Here is a 19,322-nt window from a genome sequence, read left to right as displayed (position 1 = left end):
TTTATCAGATCTGATACAACTCTTCCTCTTTCCTTGTGTGACCTGCTCTAGTCTCACCTTGCAAAACAACATCTTTCTGCTGCCACAGCAAGACGCAACACGTGAACAAAACATGGCACGTGGAGACTGTCCTGCAGCCTCGTAGGAATGTGCTTGGTTGGGATGTGAGCAGCTTTGTGTTGTTTGTGTCTTGAGGTGGACTGTGTTTACAGTTCAGCGGTACAGATAATGTGCTGTCAAGGCCCAAACTAAATGTTTCCAATCTACAGTGGAGGACAACAAGCACAACCCGCCACAGCACTTTGTTTTACAGCGAGTTTAAACGTACAGTACTATTAATGCATTTACACAAATAGACAAAAAACAACTCTTACCTCAAAGTTCAAAACACTAAATTGTGTGTTTAGTCCTCGGAGTACAGCTCCCTCCCCACATTCATATGATTCTATAAACGTAGCTTTGTCCGCTGCAGAAAAAGTAAACTGATGCAGTCAAGTATGATCACAGTCATCAGTCTGTACAGGATGAATGTCAGATTTCACCATCACTGTAAAGTCAGACTTAAGCCCACAATGTCCATAATTACAGCAGTACACCAATTCAAAAACTGACCTCTGCATGATGTGCACATTTTCTCTCAGTGCTAAACGACTGCTGCCAAGTATTTAGAAGAGAACGATCTGTTTGGCCATTTAAGATGATTTTATTTAAAAACGCAACAGTGAGTCATCTGGATACAGATGTTTTCATTTTGTCTCAGGGAGATTTTCAGGCCAAAATTAGAATAATACAGCATTTTGGGGGTTTTTTTGCAGATACTGCAGTTCCTCTCTCAGGGTCATGTTCACACCATGTGTCTCTGACCCACTGAGGCAGTAGCTGCTTTATGTTTCCTCCCTGCAAAAGTACAGAGTGTCTGCAAGTTACAAAACAAAATAAGGTCAACTTACTTTCTTTTTCAGCAGCTTTTTTTCAGCATCATCTCATGGTTGAAAGTCAAACGCCATCCACCGATGAAGACTGAGAGTTCTGGAAAACAAAAAGCTGTTAAGTGAAGCTTGTATTAATATTATTTTGTTAATTGTTATTTTGTATTCATTTTACATGTAAAAATAATGTGTGATAGTTTTAGTTCTTACATTTTTCTGCTATATTTGCATAAAAAGTGAAACTATTTTTTAACCTTGAACCATTCCATTGTAGTCATTTGAGTGATTATGGCCGAATACTTGTACATTTTTACAGGCATCTGTATGTTTTTACTGATATGTTGAGTTTCTGGGAGATTTATACTTTGACAAAGTGAAAAAAAAAATACTAAGTCAGGTTATACTAAGCTGGTAATAATAATAGTAAAACAGTTCTTTCTATTTACCAAGTTAAAAAAAGAAAAAAAACTTTAATCTGCAAAAAAGGCTGTGCTGGACTTGCAGAATAAGGACACCCTGTTGTCAGTTCTTTCTTGTGCTGTCAAAAACTAAAGGTAAACGTTAACATCAGAGAAACAGAGCGTGATAATCAGCCGCTCCTGATGATCAAACACTGATTATCCACAGACTCATCTCTGTCTCAGGATAAGAGAACAGAGTGCTACTGAATTCATTTTCAGCATAAAACAGGTAAAAACAAAGCTGGATGCCGTCAGTTTCCTGCCTTAACGCACTCCAGATAAAGTCTGCCTGAATGCCTCTGAATGCCTGTAACTCAATCTGTAACATCAAAGCTGCTGTCTGCCCTCAGACCTGTTGAACCGCTCGCTCTGATGCAGGGAATATTTGCTCCAGTATCTCGAGGAGAATGAAACAGATCACAGAGGATGGAGACAGTCTGCCTCCTCTCTGATTCTTCAGAGACCTTGATACGGCTCACATCAAAGAGAGGAGAGGAAGCCGGGAGGTGTCGGAGGAAGTCTGTCTGACTGGATGTGGGTCTTCATGTATCATGGACTGCGTCCGTTTGAGGTTCGCATTTGGGATATTTGTGCAAAATAAGGTCATTTTGGTCAGTTAGGGTTCAGTTCCAGTGTTTTAGAGCTGGGAGTTTTGTTTAAGGTTAAATTTAGCTTTGCTGTCCACTGAGCCAGATAGACTTGCCCCCCCCCCCCCCCTCCACCGTCTCAGTAGTCACATATAGCCATCGTTGCCCCAACAGCAGGGTTCTTTTGTTAAGCAACGTCCCCACTGTCTCAACCAGGTCACACCTACAAGTGTCTCCTAATGTGTGAAAGCAGACACAGCCTGTGGGGTGTAATCACTCCCTAAAAGGCCACTTACACAAAATCCCCCTCTGAGCTGAAAGCTTGTTGACGCTCATCCTCTCAGCATGGAAAAACACACAGTTTTGTTTTCTCACTGGTTAGTTTCATGCTTCCCAGTCTGGTAGCTGGGAGCAGGTACAACCTGTTAACCTGAGTCGAGTTGCATGTTTCTTCTTCTGTGGTTAAAGGTTCTGTCCTGTGATCTTACACATCGTGTTCAGAGTCTTCCTCATGAGAAACACAACTCAGCCTGAGAAACAGTGGCGTTATTGTTATCTCAGCCTGGACTCAGACACTTTTAACGTAAAATAAAGAAAGAGGATGTGGGATCCAGTGTTTTGGAGCTTGAGCCAAATTAAAGTCCAGATATCTTAGACTCTGCTGCACAGATTCTGTTTTCTTAGTTTAACTCTTGCAGGTCCCTGACAGCCGTACTATGATGGATGAAGTGTCCTTTAATGCCCATTGCTGGATCTATCTGCATGTTGAAAAGAAATACACCAAATGACCCATTTACTGTCAGCTTTGACCACCAGATGGCGATGTTTAGCTACACACCACGTGTAAAGGCAGACTCAGAGATGCTGGGGTGCAGCTCAAAGTCTGTTAAAGGGACATTTCTGATCACATTTAACTAAACAGACAAGATCCAGACATCTAATGTCCCATGTCTTGAAAACCTTAATGCTCTGATAAGAGCAGAGTGTCGCAGAAAACAGCGCATTATGCCTTAGGCTGATCCCAGGCCTGTACCTGTGCGTTAAAACAGGCAAATCCACCCAGTATCACTGAAACTGATGAAGACCACAGCGAGTTACTGGTCGTGAGAATGAAGTGATCTACCTTCAGACGGGTATTTTTATCTTAGTTTTTCTTACGTCCACTCTTTTCCATGCAGCTCTCAGATAAATGATGTAACACCAGCGGTGGACTGGCGCCTCCGTGTAACTGCACATAATTGCGGTAATTGCAGTGTGTGTGGATTTTATGTTCCCTGAAGCTGTATCCTCATCCTGTTGTCTGCTGGCCACAGTTAAGGCCTTTGGAGGCTTTATCACGCACGCACGCACGCACGCACACACACCTCAGGATATAATGTTACTACACTAACTGACACTTTCTGCAGTCTGACTTACTTTTGTAAGTGTGTCGGTTATAAGTTATTATTATTATTAATAATAATAATACAATAAACAACAATAATAATATATCATATAATAATAGGTTCAATTAAAAAAACGTATAACACATCTGCAGAGTCAGGCTCTGGCTTTCATTTGTCCCTGACAGATTTGATTTGTATTTCTAAATCCTGCAGAGATCAGTCGCTTCTGATACAGATCGCGGACGCGCACGTATGTTTTGCATTGCCGATTGTTAAAGGGCAATTGTGTCTGTGCGCGCACTGCGAGTACGTGTGTGTCTACGTGTGCATTTGTGTGTGTGTGTGTGTATGTGTGTGTGTGTGTGTGTCGTCTCGGTGGCGCCATGGATTGCTAATTTCTGTAAGCGGCTGTCCGCTCCTCCCTGCGGCAGCAGCAGCAGTCTGGTAGCCTGAAGGAAAGCGGCTCAGCGCGGCGTCAACCTGGCTGCCAGCAGGATGACACTGCAGGTAGCTGCTGCTGGCGGCTCTGACTCGACTTTTACACAACAGCTCCTTCAAATATAAAGTATAACAACGCATCCTGGGTTAACTGTAGAGCTTTGTTTCAGGATGCAATGAAATCCCTGCATGAAATATCCTTGTTATACGGAGAATTATCTACAGGGAAACTATTCTAATACTCTCCGGAGAGCTGCTGGTTTAACATTTAACACTTCACATTTGATACATAAAGAGGACATTAAGAATAAGATAGATAGATAGATAGATAGATAGATAGATAGATAGATAGATAGATAGATAGATAGATAGATAGAGAACAAGACGAGACAAAAATGTCCCAAATATAATAAAATTATATACAAGTAACATCAAAATAACGCATTAAAGGGTCTACATATTAAATATTACAAAGTACATTACTAGTAGTAATCTCTATGTCCAAAGTCTGCAGTGATACAGTCTGACGACACTGTCAGTGAGTGAGTGAAGTTTGTGTCCACAGTGTTCAGTCTGTGGGACAGTCTGTGGTGGAGTGACTGCATCCCGGACCAATGGTTTCCAGTAATAACATATGGAATATGGTATTATGGAAATGAAGCGCGATGAATGAAGGGATTGGTTTGACCTGAGCCATCAAGTCAGAGAGTTACAGACAGATTATGACCGGAAAATAAGTGATTTGGCCTAGAAATTAAAATCAACAAGTTTGTCCATTCAGAAGACAATGGACAAATGACATAATGTTGACACAATTAAACTATAGCTGCGGCAGGTTTTTACTGATAAAAGAGTGCCGTAAACATGGGCGTAATTCAACACAGTGTGTGGAGATGTAGGTCAAGTAGGTCTGCAGTGATAAAGTTATCATCAATAAATATTATCCTTCCATTGATTCACTGTTTCTCTTCCTGTGTTCAAACAGAACTGACGTGCAAGTCCACAAATCTGTTGATGCACGAGGAGCTTTGACTGACAGATTTATTACACTGATAAATTGTGGGACCAAAGCATAATGCACTTTTCATTCGTGTTTGTTTATTTTGTGTTATTTAATCTTATGTTTCATGAAACATAACACGTATTTAAGGTCTGCTTTATGTCGCTGGGTTATTTATTTATATATTTATTTATTATTCTATGATATTTTTGTCTGCGTCAAATCCTGTTGTTTTCACTTTTGCTGCGTTTTCAAATGATGATCCTTTAATGCATTATTTTGAAAAGAATTACCGGATACGACGTCGATTTGTATTCTGACTAACTTACCTCTCGGTGCTCTGACCAATCAGGCTGCAGGGGGCGGAGCTCTGGCCGACCACAGCTATTTCTTCTGCTAAGTCCCGTCTGTTCCGAGTCTGAGAGCGGTCTCTGGTCCAGCGGAGTCGTCCGTCTTTTCGCTAACATTTCTCCGTCTAGGAAATACAAAGTGATGCTTCACCGTGACCGGCTGCACTCAGAGACAGAGGAGGACCGGCGGTGACAACTTTACATCCCACATCACTGTCTTCAGAGGAGTATATTTGTCCCCGTTTTGGTTTGACTTTTCGTCTTGAAGCAGAAGACGCGGTGTTTTTTTTTTTTTTTTTTTCGTGTGCAGTAATGTCGGACCGCTTTTAACAAAACCACATTCGCTGACTTTTTCCGTCTCCAATGCGGGAGAGGAAACCTCTCGGGGTGATTTTCTGTTTCCGAGTCCGGATTGTGAGCGGCGGCGTTGCAGCGCAGGGATGCCTCGGTTCTCGCCGTAGCTCCATGTAAAAAAAAAATCTCTTTGTCGTGCAGCTCTTCGCCCAGCGGACTGTGCCGCTGCTCCTGGATATACGAGGACTTTGTGCGCAGTAACTTGGTGTAAATGGATCGCCAGTCCAGCTTCATTTCCATCTGGCTACAACTGGAGCTCTGTGCCATGGCCGTTCTTCTGACTAAAGGTATATATAAATGTATATATATAGACTTTGCTCTGCGGTCGGGACGTGTTTGTTTGGCTTCTTCACATCAGGCTAAACAATATTTAGAAGTGATGGTATAAGCCCAGCTGCGCTCAGCTGCTCTGCCTGTGCTCTCACACTTGGGTTTTGAAGCGCAGCGTCTCCTTAAAGAAAAAAAAAAAAAGAACAGAAAAAAGACAGCATTAAGACAACAATGGGATAAACTGATATAAGAACCAACCTTTTCATTAATATTCTTCAGTTTTTAGTGCGATACTTTTAAATCCTGTTCACCTTCATCTTACTGTTTTTGTCCTTAGACCAAATCCTTAAATAACTGCAATGGAAACATCTAAATTGAACCAAACCACAGTTTCGGACTTCTTTGAAGAAAAGTGCTGTCATGTCTTCGTCCTGCAGCTGTTTTTTTTTTCCAGTCATAACTCTCAACTTTAATGTCCAAACCCTTTGAAACACTGTTAATTCTCCAATACATAATAAAACCCGGAGGATGTCTCATCCTGGCTGCCATGTTTCACTTGGATAACTCATGTTTAACTCAGTTTTGAAGCTGCCATTCATACAAGACTGAGCAGGGCTGAAAAGCCCCAGTGCTTGGCCTGTTTCTGCCCCCCCACCCCTCCGTCCCTCCACCCCTCCACCTCCCTCCCCAACTCAGCCCACAAAGGGGCCTCTCCTTTCTAATGAAATATTCTCCAAATGACCTGCCCGGGCCCTGCTGCTCCAATCATTCACAGGGAAAACACTGATCTGATGAATGTGCCCCTGCACTGTGAGTTGGTGCACTCAAACATCCAGTGCCACCGAGGGGTTGTTTCTGAAACCCTGCTGTATTTTTAGCTCCGTTTTTGAACACAGGAGATAAAAACACAAGGGAAAACTTTTGATTCGCTTCTTTATTCCTTTGTTTGTAGAACTATTTCTAACAATTAGTTTTTTTTGTAGCTTGTTTTCATGCAGAATACTCACGAGCCCGATGAAGAATATAAAACTCCTGTAATAAATGTTAAAGGAATACTCAGCATTCAGATTTATTGTCCTGTGAAATGACAGCAGAAGATAGTAAAAGCCCATAAATGTAAGATCTCAAAAGAAATTTAAAGTTATGTTCTGGTTTAGTTAGGGCAGATCCTCGGCTTAGATTTATGTTTTTGAAAAGTTAAAAAAAAAAAAGAGGCTGTGGATGAAGTAATGAGTGGGCTCGTGTAAAAGCAGGCAGCCGTAATGATAAGGTTGCTGGAAGCTCTTTAGTTGGGACGTCAGTGCACCCTACCCCCCACCCCAACCCGAGGCAGTTCTGACCACAAGTAAAGCTTTGCGTGCAAACGGGGGCGAAAGGAGAGTCCTGCGCCGCGCTCCAGCGGCCCCCCTTCTTTGTGAGTTTCCATTTGGGTTGAAAGAAATTGACTTTGGCAAACAAACCACTAATTATAAGCTACACGGCTCCTGTTTTATAATACAGACAAAAAGGAGCATTTGCCTGAGAAACTCTTAAACGAAGGCATGGATGCTGAATTTGTGCAAAAGTGGAATATTCCCACGAGGTCTTTAAAGTTACCTGGCTGCATAGAGGCCACTTTCAAAATAAAGTGATGTAGACTATGGGCTGTATTTGTTAAGGGTGAGTCTGAAAAATATAACCTGGTGTAATTACAAAAAATAGGGAGATAATAAACCGTTAATTAAAGCGATAATGTTTAGGGAGGAGAATTATATGAACCTATAGACACCTGTGACCCATGAAATGATTTAGCATGAACTTCAGACCATGTGACATCATGTTATCAGTCAGAACAAGAAGCTTTGTGCTTTAAAGCTGTAAAATCCTAACCCTCCTTTTTTTTATCTCTTTGCATTTCCAGGAGAAATAAGGTGTTATTGTGACGCCCCGCACTGTGTGGCCACCGGATACATGTGCAAATCAGAACTGAACGCCTGCTTCACAAAGGTCCTGGACCCACTAAACGCAAACTCACCCCTCACCCACGGGTGTTTAGATCCAATCAACAACTCTGCAGACATTTGCAGCAGCAGCAGCAGCTCGAGGGCCACGGACACCCTCGGCGGGGCCTTGGCCACAACGCTGGAGTGCTGCCACGATGACATGTGCAACTACAGAGGCCTGCACGACCTGGCACACAACCGGGACTCGACAGGTAAAGAAGAAGGCTCTCAGGGCTGAATCACCGACTGTCAGGATGTTTGCTTTTCACTGAAACCGAAATATGAAATTCTCCTCAGCTGGTTTTAAAACGATTTGACTCTGGGGGGATTTTACGATTCCTCCTCAGCAAATATTCACTATTTCCCTCTTTCCTGTTCCAGAGGCAATATGTTGAGCTCTAGGGTTCTTCAAACACTTTGCTGTTTATGGACATACAGGCCACCCTTGCCCCTCACCTACTTTTTTTCTACTTCCCAGCTTTACAGAACTTCAATTTGACTTTTAATGGGATCCAGCTCTGCACCTTGGAAGGCAGGGAGCAGCCACTTTACCTTAAGCACTTGGACAGAGATCAGATATATTCTTTTTTTTTTCTTTTATTATGCGTGCACCATGTAATTTTCCCACTGAGTAGGAATGTGCCTCGTAGAATGAATATTACCTGAAAAGTCTGCATGTTGCGTAGAAATACTATCTCAGAGAGCCATGAAAGGGTGCACAGAGGGACGAGGGGAAGGAGAGCTCTCCTGAGGGGATTTTCTGTTGTGACCCCGACCAGAGCAGACTATAGTTTATTAGCTCAAATTAATTTCTGGCTCTCAAGTCGGGACAAGGTGACTCATTTGTTTTTACCCCTGCTGCCCTTTCTCTCACTTCCTCTCTCTCTCTCTTTCTCTCTCTCTCGCCTGTCTCGTTTTCTCTTTCTCTGTGGTTACTGGCACGACTATAGAGCAGAGGCAGCTCAGTGAAAGCTTCTCATTAAGCTACCAGCTGCAGTTCATACGTTTAAAGATAATAATTTACACTGAAACCAGGAACTATAGCGCATAAATCTGTGGATATTAATGTGGAGCAGTGTAAACGCGTGGGTCTGCATTTTAACACGTGATTATCTCTGTGTTTGCAGACGGCCGGTTCCAGGCGGACAGCAACAACAGGAACCTGGTGACCCGGGTCCAGGAGCTGGCCTCGGCCAAGGAGGTGTGGTTCCGGGCGGCGGTGATCGCCGTGCCCATCGCCGGCGGCCTCATCCTGGTGCTGCTCATCATGCTGGCGTTGCGAATGCTGCGCAGCGAGAACAAGCGACTGCAGGACCAGAGGCAACAGATGCTGTCGCGGCTCCACTATAGCTTCCACGGCCACCATACCAAGAAGGGCCACGTGGCCAAACTGGACCTGGAGTGCATGGTGCCGGTCACAGGCCACGAGAACTGCTGCCTGACCTGCGACAAGATGCGGCAGGCCGACCTGGGCAACGACAAGATCCTGTCTCTGGTGCACTGGGGGATGTACAGCGGCCACGGCAAGCTGGAGTTTGTATGACTTCCTGCTCGGAACTATGTTCTGTCACCTCCCACAACCAGCCGGGACCGCCTCTCAACTGTTGGCTTTCGTGTTGTTTTTACCTTAAAAGACATTCCCATGTTTTTCCTCCGTTGGACTCTTGGGTTTATGTTTTCAGTTTTTTTTTTTTTTTTAAAAACCAGTGGCTAAAAAAATCCGAGACTGATCTCATGCCGCATGGTTTTTTTTTGCTAGAGGAGCACTTTACTTGAAAATGAAAGGCAAAGCAGCAAGAAGCTGTGTTTAAGCTTGAGAGGGCGGGGACTGAGGTGGAGCGAGAGCTCCATCACTGCTCCTGAGGATCCTGGACTTTTACACTGAGCGCTGAAGGATTCCAAATCTGTCTTATTTGCACATTTGTAAAAAAGAGAAAAAAAAAAGAAACTAAAAAAAAGTTTTCGTTGCTTAAAACAAGAATTTTACACTGACACCAGGGTACAAAAGAGGACTTGTTTGAGGAGTAAAAAAAAAAATTCAGTGTTTGACTGTAGGTGTGCACACTCCTCTGTGTACGTTTCATGATTCAAGCTTATTGTAAAGATTTTAAATATATATATATTTTTGTCTGATAAAACTGACTGGTGTGTGTGTGTGTGTGTCTTGCTCTGGGTGAATGTCCAACATCTCTCTGTGATCAGACTATAAGCTTGATTGTGAGTGTGAAAGAAAAAAAAAAACTTCCATTAAAAGTGACTTTTTATTTATTTCCTGATTCACTGTTGTTTTTTTTTTTTTTTTTTGTAGATTTTGCCTTTAAAAAGGTCTCGAGGTGAAAAGTACGAACATGTACTTTGCTCCTTTTCACTGTGGTCATAGATTTCTGGCAAACAAAGTGTTAGAGCTTGTTAAAATCAGGGGCATGTGAGAAAGTCCTCCTGGTTTGGCAGTGTGATGTTTCAAAGCTGGGTTGTAGTGAGGCCTTGGCATGCTCAGCGTGTGTGTGTGTGTGTGTGTGTAGTGGACCTGCCAGCAAGGCCTTGTTTTACAGTAGAGCTGCTACATCTGTCTCAGCTGTTCTTGAACCCTGTCCAGAGGTCAGGTTTAAGTTTCATATCGCCCTTTTTTTTCAGCCTCTCTTCCCTGTCCTCACTTGCTGGATTTATCCTGGAAGTTTTAACACTTTTTTTTATTTTACACTCACTCTAATGCCAGTGAACACCTTTCCTGCTCTGCCCTCCTGGATGTCAGAGAAAACACTGTCTCTCCTGTGTTCAGCAGGGTGTCAGGAAAGAGGGATTTTAGTATCATTATGGTTTGTAAAGTGGTTTCAGGATAAATTCCTCCATTTTAGCCACACCTATCATTTTTTATGTATTTAAAATACAAGGCTGCTTACAAGTACTGTGTGTGTGTGTGTGTGTGTGTGTGTGTGTGCCCAGAGCCTGGTACATCTTTTTCCTCCACTGTTCCCAAAAACTATTAGAAACACATCAGTGAGTCAGCCTGTTGCTCTGGGTGTCATGTTCCTTTGTTACTACTAACACACACACACATACACACTGCAGTTTATGTCAACCCAATCCCACAATACATCATCCTGCTGCCTCACATACTCACTTAGAGCAACAAATGTGGATTAATCCGCCGCTGGAAACAGTCCCCAGTAAATGCTCGTTCCCTCCTGTGTCCAGCCGCTGTACGAGATCACACTGATCCACTATCACCAAATGAATGGGATCTGATGACAATACAAAAATAAATCAAATTAATGACAGGCTTATGCTGCTACCAGACTCACAATATCAGCCCGAAAACTGGCCGTACCTGCTCGATGTGGAGGGTTGGGAACAAAAATTTAGCTTCAGCCGCAGCAGTTGTTCATATACGAAATTATATATTTGTGATTGAAGATCTGTGTTTTCAGGAAGAGCCAGTGAGATTCAGCTGAGTCACAGGGGAAGGAAATCAGGAAATACTGAGAGACAGACTTATACATTGTTTGTTTGGGGCTTTTTGCTGGATTTGTTGACAATGAAAACAAATGAAATAATAATCTTAGTCATGCTTTGCTGTTAAAGGGTTGGTTCACCCAAATTACAACGTGGCATCTAGCACTGTAGATTATTTTGGTTTTGTTTGTTCCGGTTCTGAGACTTTTGTCTTTTTACCAACCGCCTCAATTCAGTGGAATCTATGGTTTTCATAGGGACTATTTCTTTGGGAAGTAGTTTCACCACCAGTTACTGGAACAACCAACACAGGAGACTGTTATTTTCTGACTAAATTCTTGAAAAATGTGTGTGGAAACAGCAACAAGTCGAATGGTAAAAGCTGGGTTGAGACAGTTTGTTTGGAGACGGGGGAGTTTGGTTTCTGTCGCTCTCATTCTTCAGGAGTTTCTAAACTCCGGCTGGATATTTACATTTCTCGGGGACCAAATGTCGCAGTAATCACGACAGGGCGGCAACAGTCGGCGTATTATGCGCCGTGTGCGTCACACAAAGCAAGATGGGGACGTTCGGGTTGAAAAGTTCACACCCTACAGTCTCCCCGGTCGCCGTGGCAACCGCAAGTAAGACATCCTGTAAGCAGTTTAAAGTCGAGGTCCGCTCCACTGAAGAGTGTGTGTCTCCGTGCTGAGCGGGTGACCCTTGTTTCTTTCCATTAGGAGGACAGGAAAACACTATTAGCAGCTAACCACTTAACGGCAGCTTGCATTAGTGAGGCTCAGCCCACGCTCAGTGCCTCCCCCAGGACTATTACCCTTGTAATAATAACAATGTCCTCTGCCTGGCTTGCCTAATGTGACTGCTGTTTTCTTTAGCCTGATTCCACTTTGCTGGCTCACCCATGGGTGTCAGGTGGCTACGGGAGGGTGAGGAAATCACCACGTTTAAGCCTAAAAGCTGTTTGTTTTTGTCTTTACATGAGGAGAAAGCAGCACATTTTTTAGGAGACACAATGACAAGGACACACACTTCCTCTTTGTTCTATGTCTGGCTGCTTTGTGCATTGATTACATGCATATACCACCTAGACCACCACACACCCACACACACCGCACCAGAGTGTGGGGCCGTAGCCAGGCCTCCTTGTGTCTCACCGACATCCAGCAGTCACAGCTCGGCCTCCACAATAGCCGGAGCCGGCGGCGGCGGCACGGTCATTACCATCGGCCATTTTGTGCAGCGCTGGGCGGTCAAGTTGTTTGTATTCACATGCAAATTGAATGAGGTGGCCGACCAGCCTCCATCAAAAGAGCTCCAATTTGTCTTGAAGCGACTTTGTGCTGCCCCCACCCCCCACCACCACCACCACCAGTTTGCAAGCAGATTTTTATTGATGCAGAAATCTTGCTGTTTTTTTTGTTTGTTTTTTTAAAAATCTGCCTTCACAACTTCTCCACCGCCTCCGCTGCCTCCGGCCCGCAGGCCTCAATGTTCTCCGTCCTCTGTGGTGACATTCCTGAAGCAGGGTTTACAACATACAGCGATCTGAAAGCGAGGTAATAGTCCAGAAAGCCCATGTACTCACTGTGATGGCATCAGCATGTGGAACAATATATGACGTGTAAACACACATGGAACCTGTTAACACCTGAGCACAGTAATGGACGCACACCTCCCAGGGCAGAAACTGGCATTTCGAAATCCTTGTATGTTTGTCTTGGTTTTCTTCCCTTCATGTCCTCACCATGTTACACCAGCTCTCCTTTTCCCCTGGTTGGACACACACACACACACACACAGATTTTACTTTGCTTTGCTTTGCTTTGATTCAGGGCTGAAACAGTTAGTTGATTAATCAGTTACTCAATTTTGATTAAATACATGTTTAACTCAGAACAATCATACAGACATTAGCTGGTTCCAGATTCTCATTTATGGGAATTTAATTCCTCGGTATGTCTCAAATGATGCAGTATCAATGTGTAGACCACCCTTGTGTCCAGGCAAAGAAAGTTTAAACTTGTTAGGGATTCTCACAGAGGTCAGAGGTCGGGCCCCAAACTCTGCCATCAGAGAGGGAATTTCAGCTGCTGTTAGACAAACCAAGAAGTTCTCAGTGTGAACCAGGCTGAGACCTTTACTCAAGCAAGTCATTTGAAGACATTACCTTAGGGTCTGGGAGCATGTGAGAGACACGTATGATAATTTATAGACTAAACAATGAATCGACTGATCAAAGAATAAGAATTAGTAGAATAATTGATAATGAAAATAGTCTGCAGCTCCGCAGCTTCTGTCACGGCCCCAGTGTGAAGTCGTCGCGGTATAAATCATATCACTGATACTTGAAGGCTGTTTATCAGTTTCCAAACCACAAACAAACACAGACATTCCAGAAAACAAACACAACTTGTGATTCCAGAAAGACAAAAAAAAAAAATAAAAAAAGAGGATTTGTAGTTGACAAAGCTGCATGACTGCAGAGACAAATTGTCCTCCGCGGTGACAGACATCCGCTGGAATAAGACGTGATCTAAATATTTAGCCAATTCATTTCCTGCCAGTGGATAAAACTACGGCTTCAGTGCATGTCCTCATTTACCTCCTCCCCCCATCTAAACATTTACCCTAGTGTGTTGTTAACATTTAGATATAAATCTGCCCCAAATGAAAAATAATAATGTTGGGAATGTTTACAGGACAGCCCGGGCTTCTTGAAGCTAAATGTCACAGTGTGTAAATAGCAAAAAAGTTTTGTTATGTTCCTAAACGAGGGATTTCCAGCAAAGTCTGGCAACAGAGTCTAAACAAAGTGGCTCAGATGCACACACTCATCAGTGTGTTCACAGGCCTGTAGGCATCTCACACACAGGGTTTTAGTCCTTGGTGATGAGCTGTCACCGAAGTGTCAGGTGCAGGTCCACTTTCTCAGGAGCTTCATGGTGGCGACACATGTCGTCCAAGGGCATTCGTTGGCCCCTGTCTGTCAGCCGAGGGCCCCTGAAGACAGATGGCAGAACAATGTGGGTCCCCTTCTACCGCCTAAGAGGCCGACAGTCTCACCAACCACTCATACGTGACATGAATAGGCCCATGTACTGTACATGAGTGGTAGACTTTCTTGTGTATATGTGTGTGAGCAATTGACTGAAAGGGGGGAAAAAAAAGAGTGATGCAGCAGTAATGTCTGCAAACGACAATCTACCATGGAAACACGAATGAACATTTAATAAACATGAACTGGGAGCAGGAGGAAGGGCACCCAGAGGTGTGGCGACCTCCTAAAGCTTGCACGCATGCTAAAAATCTCCCTCAAAGCTTGTTGGTTTGGCAGCAGGCCAGTCGTCTCTACCTGACAGAGATGTGCAGCTTGTGTTGGCAGCGTAGCCTTGGGACTTGATGCCGGCTGCCTGGCTCTGATGTGTGTTCGTCGTGAGTGTAGATCCCGGGGATTACCGGGCTGAAAGCAGAGAAGTTTGACAACGTCTCTGTGTGAGCGAGGCTAAAACCGCTATCAGAGTTTAGGAAGTGGCCTAAAATAACATGAGGTCGGTGAGATAGACTCTAATGTCCTACCAATACAGGAAGTTTAAGTCCGGGATTTTAGCTGTGTCCCTATTCCACACTACGAACTAAATCTACGTGACAAAATGATCTATCTTTGTGTGTGCAGTTTAGACCATAAAAAGTTTTATGAAACTATCAAATCTGTCTGTTCAGTTAAATTGATGCATTAAAGAACAGGTTAAAGAAATGAGTTAGTTAATTATATATATATAATTTATTGTGGTCAGATTTTGCTGCGTTTAGACAGAGCTGTGCTAACGGTTTCCATTCTTTATGCTGAAGTAAGCTAACCAGCTGTTAGCTTAGCGTACAGACACGAGACATCTTATCTCATATTTAATGTGAGAGCAGCTCAGATCAAAGTTCAGCATATTTGAACTTTTGACTGTGTATAGCTACATATACAATTTAATCTTCTTTGCATCAGTGTTAGAATATTATCAGAATATGGTTCTAGTTTTATGGTTTGATTTCTATTGTCAGACTTAATTTCATTCTACTTTTTGATCATTACTTTTTGTTTCTTATCTGCCTCCTTCAGTGTCTTTATCTCTCTTTATTCTGAGATTTATGTGACTTGGCTGCTGTAATACAGCAGCAATAAATTGTATAAAAATATATTGCTCCTGTCTTCCGTCATACAGATCCTTGGTAATATCTGATGGCAAAGTGCCATCAAAATGCCACCTGATTTACTTTATATTTCATGAACTGATTACCATGACTGTCTACGTGATTTCATACAGGGACATAAATAAGACTCTGTTGTTCCCTGGTTTGTTCATGCTGCAGCTTTAAAGTGAAACAGCTGAAGTTGTGCTCATGTGACCTTTTTCTTAAGGAGATGAATAATGTTTAGCTGTTGACAACTTTACAGACATGTAGGGAATTTAATTTACTGCAGCTCACGGTGATAGATTTGATTACACGACTCTTACAGACTAAATACTGTGGGCTGACTGCGCAGCTATACATATTTTACCACTCCCTCTTCATCTAGTGTTTATTCTGGCTTTGTCAAGTGGAGGCGGCCATCAAAAAAAAAAAAAAAAACGCTCTGGCGTGTATTTTGACAGAGAAGACCCACCACTTTACTCCGCCAAAGGAGTCTGTGAGTGATAAAAGCAAGTGGAGCGCTAAAATCCTCTCCGCCTGACAAAATGAATTTATCTATTTGTTTATGTTTGAGCGCTTGCTAACGGATAAAGCTACCACATGTTGAGTGTAGTGACTCAGGCATGTAAAATAGGACATTTAGGAGCTGCTGTATGTTGGGGATCACTAAGTAATTATTCTCTTCGTGACATGTCCTTGGGAAAGCTGAACGCTGGAAAGGTTTTTGGAGAAAACTTCTACACTGACCATGAGAAACTGAGTTAGAGCAGCTAATACTTTGGCGCAGGATGTATGGGAAATAAGCAAAGGCGGGTTTTGTTATGAACAGGGAACCTAATGTGGTGAATTACTACACAGAAAGTGTAGTTCTAATGACTGTTTGTGTGTGTCAGTAGTAAATTACAAAAGCAACAGACCCCAACATCACCACCACCTCCTCTTCCAGTCTTGTTCCCTTGGGGAACGACCGGATACTTATTAGCCGCTGATCCAGGACATGAGGCCCTTAACCTGCCCCCTGTAGCACAGACACTTAGGGGTCAATGCCTTCCCCATTATATCCTCATCTGCTTCCCCCAAAACATACTCACATACAGACATGTGCGCAGACACCTGATTAGCCCAGAGATATACTGTCGGTGTGAAGGGTTGAGCTGAGACACTCATCTGCTTCCAGCGTCTTTATCTTCAGAGGAAAAACACAAACAGACTGAGGTTAAACTGACATGTTGGACATTTGAAATCACTCACAGAATTAATAAACACAAATGGTCAATACTCTGCAGCCCCATGCCAAAATATCAGCAGAAATGATTGATGTCTTCTCTGAGTGTCCATCAATCAGACGTCTCAGACTCTCAGTCAGACAACAGCCTTGTCCACCAAGAAAGTTTACTTGGCCCCTCAGTTGAGTCCAGGCCTGCACCAGGTCCCTCTGTGCTCTCACAAGTCTGTGTCCTGTTTGTAAACCCGGAGCGTGCAGGGATAAACAGCTGTGCCTCCGCTTATCAGGCCTGTCTGCTCCTGCATCTGCCATGAAGCAGCTACCTGAAAGCCCTGCAGGCTCCAGCTGGCATCCAGAGAGGAAACGGTGGATGCAGGACCGGTTGTTTCTTTACTCTGTGGTGCTGTGGCTGCTTTTCCAGGCAGGTTTGGTGTGGCCAGTGGTTTTAGTGTTAAGTGACCTCACCCTAACCTCAGGGTTTGAGGCTCTCAGCAGGATGCTGATTGGAGGAGTGCACCCCCGTAGCTGAGGACACTTTTCAGTTTCCATACACAATTTTAAAATATGAAGCTCCGTGAAGCTCTGGTAACTATGGCAACCACTTCCATATTGAAAACCACGTCCAACCATCATGTCCAACTCCTCTCTCCTTGACCAAGATACTTGGACCCAGCTTGTTCCACTTGCCTCACATTAACATGAATTTCCCTCATGGTAAATAAATATGAAAACCGCTCTCTCCTGGGTGCCTCCTTTTCCTTGGGACAGAAGGGGGGAAGCCGACTTCCAAACATAAATATGTCAAGACGTGGGCTTGTCTCTGAGGACGGCCTCTGTACAGGTCAAGCAAAACAAACAGGGGGCTTCCTCTGTCCACTCCTCACTGAGCTGGACATCAGGAGGCTCCCTGCAGCTAACGGGGCCTCGAATACACTAAACTGCACCAGTCAAGAGCGTGTGTGTGTGTTTTTACAGGTGAGAGTTAAAGAATAGACTAACACTGTTAAGCTAGTGTGTGGGATTAAGTGATTTCTGAGTCATAAATCCCTGCTGTGACTTGGCTGAGAGACATTTTTATTTATCTTTGATTTAAACTTTATTTGACCAGAAAGGTTCCCTACAAAAAAAAATCCTGAACAATGTCCTAAAACAGCCGAGCTCTGTAGTTCTTAGGGGATGTTACGCGAACAGTAACAGTGAGTCTGTGAGGGACTATTTTCAGCCGTGGATTAACACACAGTTGGCGCTCTCGCGAACATTTCCGGCTGCAGGACGGTGTATGTGGGATCGAATCAAAATAAACTACAGTGTGTGTGTGTTTATGAAAATATGGGAACATGTCAGTCAGTGCAGCAGTGTGGCTCACTGATGTGTTTTTCCAGCAGAGGAGCACAGGAGTGAGTTATGTCAAGTTTGACTGCACAGTAGATATTTGTTTACTTGGACTAATTAATTTTTTTGGTTTTGGTCTCATAGGATTTGAGGACAATGAAAAAAGGACAATATTCCCAAGGTTTAGTACAATGGCAAAAGCTTAAGCTGGTTCTTTCAAATGTGGCCTATTCTTGGGGAATGAAAGGAGAAGCAGGGAGATAGAGGGAGAGCCACAGGCCTTGCCTCTGCGCCCTGCCCAGCTCTGCTATTCATCATCAGGTGGAAAGACTGTTTACTGCCGGGGTCAAGGTCCCAGGCACATGTTTACGGGCGCTCTCAGAAGAGCCATTGTTGTTAAAGCGCACCCCGTGCATGCAGCGGCCACACTGAAGATCATATCTAACAGGGCCCCTCTGCCCCGGGGCCAAGAGAAGCCCATTTTAACCAGATTCATAAGTTCAAGCCACAAAAGGACATTTTAAACCCATTTAGAGTTTCGGGATAAGACATCCGCCACGCTTGGTTATCTGTCTCCTGTGGCCTTCTCAACCCTTATTTATTCCCCCAAGTTAATGCAAATGCCATTTTATTTGGCTTTTGATTTCCACTGAGACATGTTGAATTAAACATAACATTATATTTCCATGGCCACTCTTTATAATTCCATAACCTGTGAGCTGGGAGCAGGAGCTCTGGCTTTCATTTGCTTTCTTTTTTCAGTGTGGGAGGTTATGTGACCACTCTAACCTCTTTAACATATAAGTTTTTCCCCCACTCAAAAGATCTTTGTGATAATCCTCTCCTTCCCCCTCTCTCTGCTCCTTTGATTCCCCTGTGGGGTGTACAGGAAAATGCTTTTACTGCCGCCCTGCTTCTCTCCTCCGCCCGTCGCTTCTCTCCTCTCCTTTCAAGCCCAGCAACACCAAAGTGTTCCTGAACCCGGCACGGCTCAGTCCAGGAGCCAGGAACGTCCTGTGTGGTTAAAGCGACGGTAGCGTCCCCTCATCTGTGGAGCATTAAGAGTGAGAAGCAGATTAAGGCTGTCTCCCCAACACTGGGCAGACCTCTGCAGCCTGCAGCCAGTGTTGGGGGGCGGGGTGGGGTGGGGGTGGGGGTGAAGCCATGGTGGAGGTAACAAACTAAAAAGAGTTTTTGAAGTCTGCTCATTCAGATACTAAAGTTAGTAAGCATCACATCACATCAACATTAACAATATTAAATATTGTGTTAAATAATAATTAAATGTTATTTGAGGCCTCAGGTGTCTCAGCTGGATCAAAACGAGCGTCCTCGACAGTCACAGCCTTTTTAGACAGAAATTCCTTGTGTGTT

The 19,322-nt window shown here is 43.7% G+C and overlaps 1 protein-coding gene across 1 annotated transcript; it reads left to right on the top strand.

Annotated features, from left to right (window-relative positions):
* The first annotated feature begins 5,229 nt into the window (after positions 1 to 5,229).
* bambia (BMP and activin membrane-bound inhibitor (Xenopus laevis) homolog a) lies at positions 5,230 to 9,771 on the top strand. Its single transcript, XM_041066218.1, has 3 exons — positions 5,230 to 5,791; positions 7,675 to 7,968; positions 8,884 to 9,771. Exons 1-3 carry the CDS (start codon positions 5,716 to 5,718, stop codon positions 9,297 to 9,299), a joined length of 786 nt encoding a protein of 261 aa, XP_040922152.1. The 5' UTR covers positions 5,230 to 5,715; the 3' UTR covers positions 9,300 to 9,771.
* Positions 9,772 to 19,322: the final 9,551 nt, after the last annotated feature.

The sequence above is a fragment of the Toxotes jaculatrix genome, chromosome 20 (genome assembly GCF_017976425.1).
Source record: "Toxotes jaculatrix isolate fToxJac2 chromosome 20, fToxJac2.pri, whole genome shotgun sequence".
NCBI lineage: Eukaryota > Metazoa > Chordata > Actinopteri > Toxotidae > Toxotes > Toxotes jaculatrix.
Note: the sequence above shows the minus strand (reverse complement) of the source record. Positions and strands in the feature narration are given on the sequence as shown.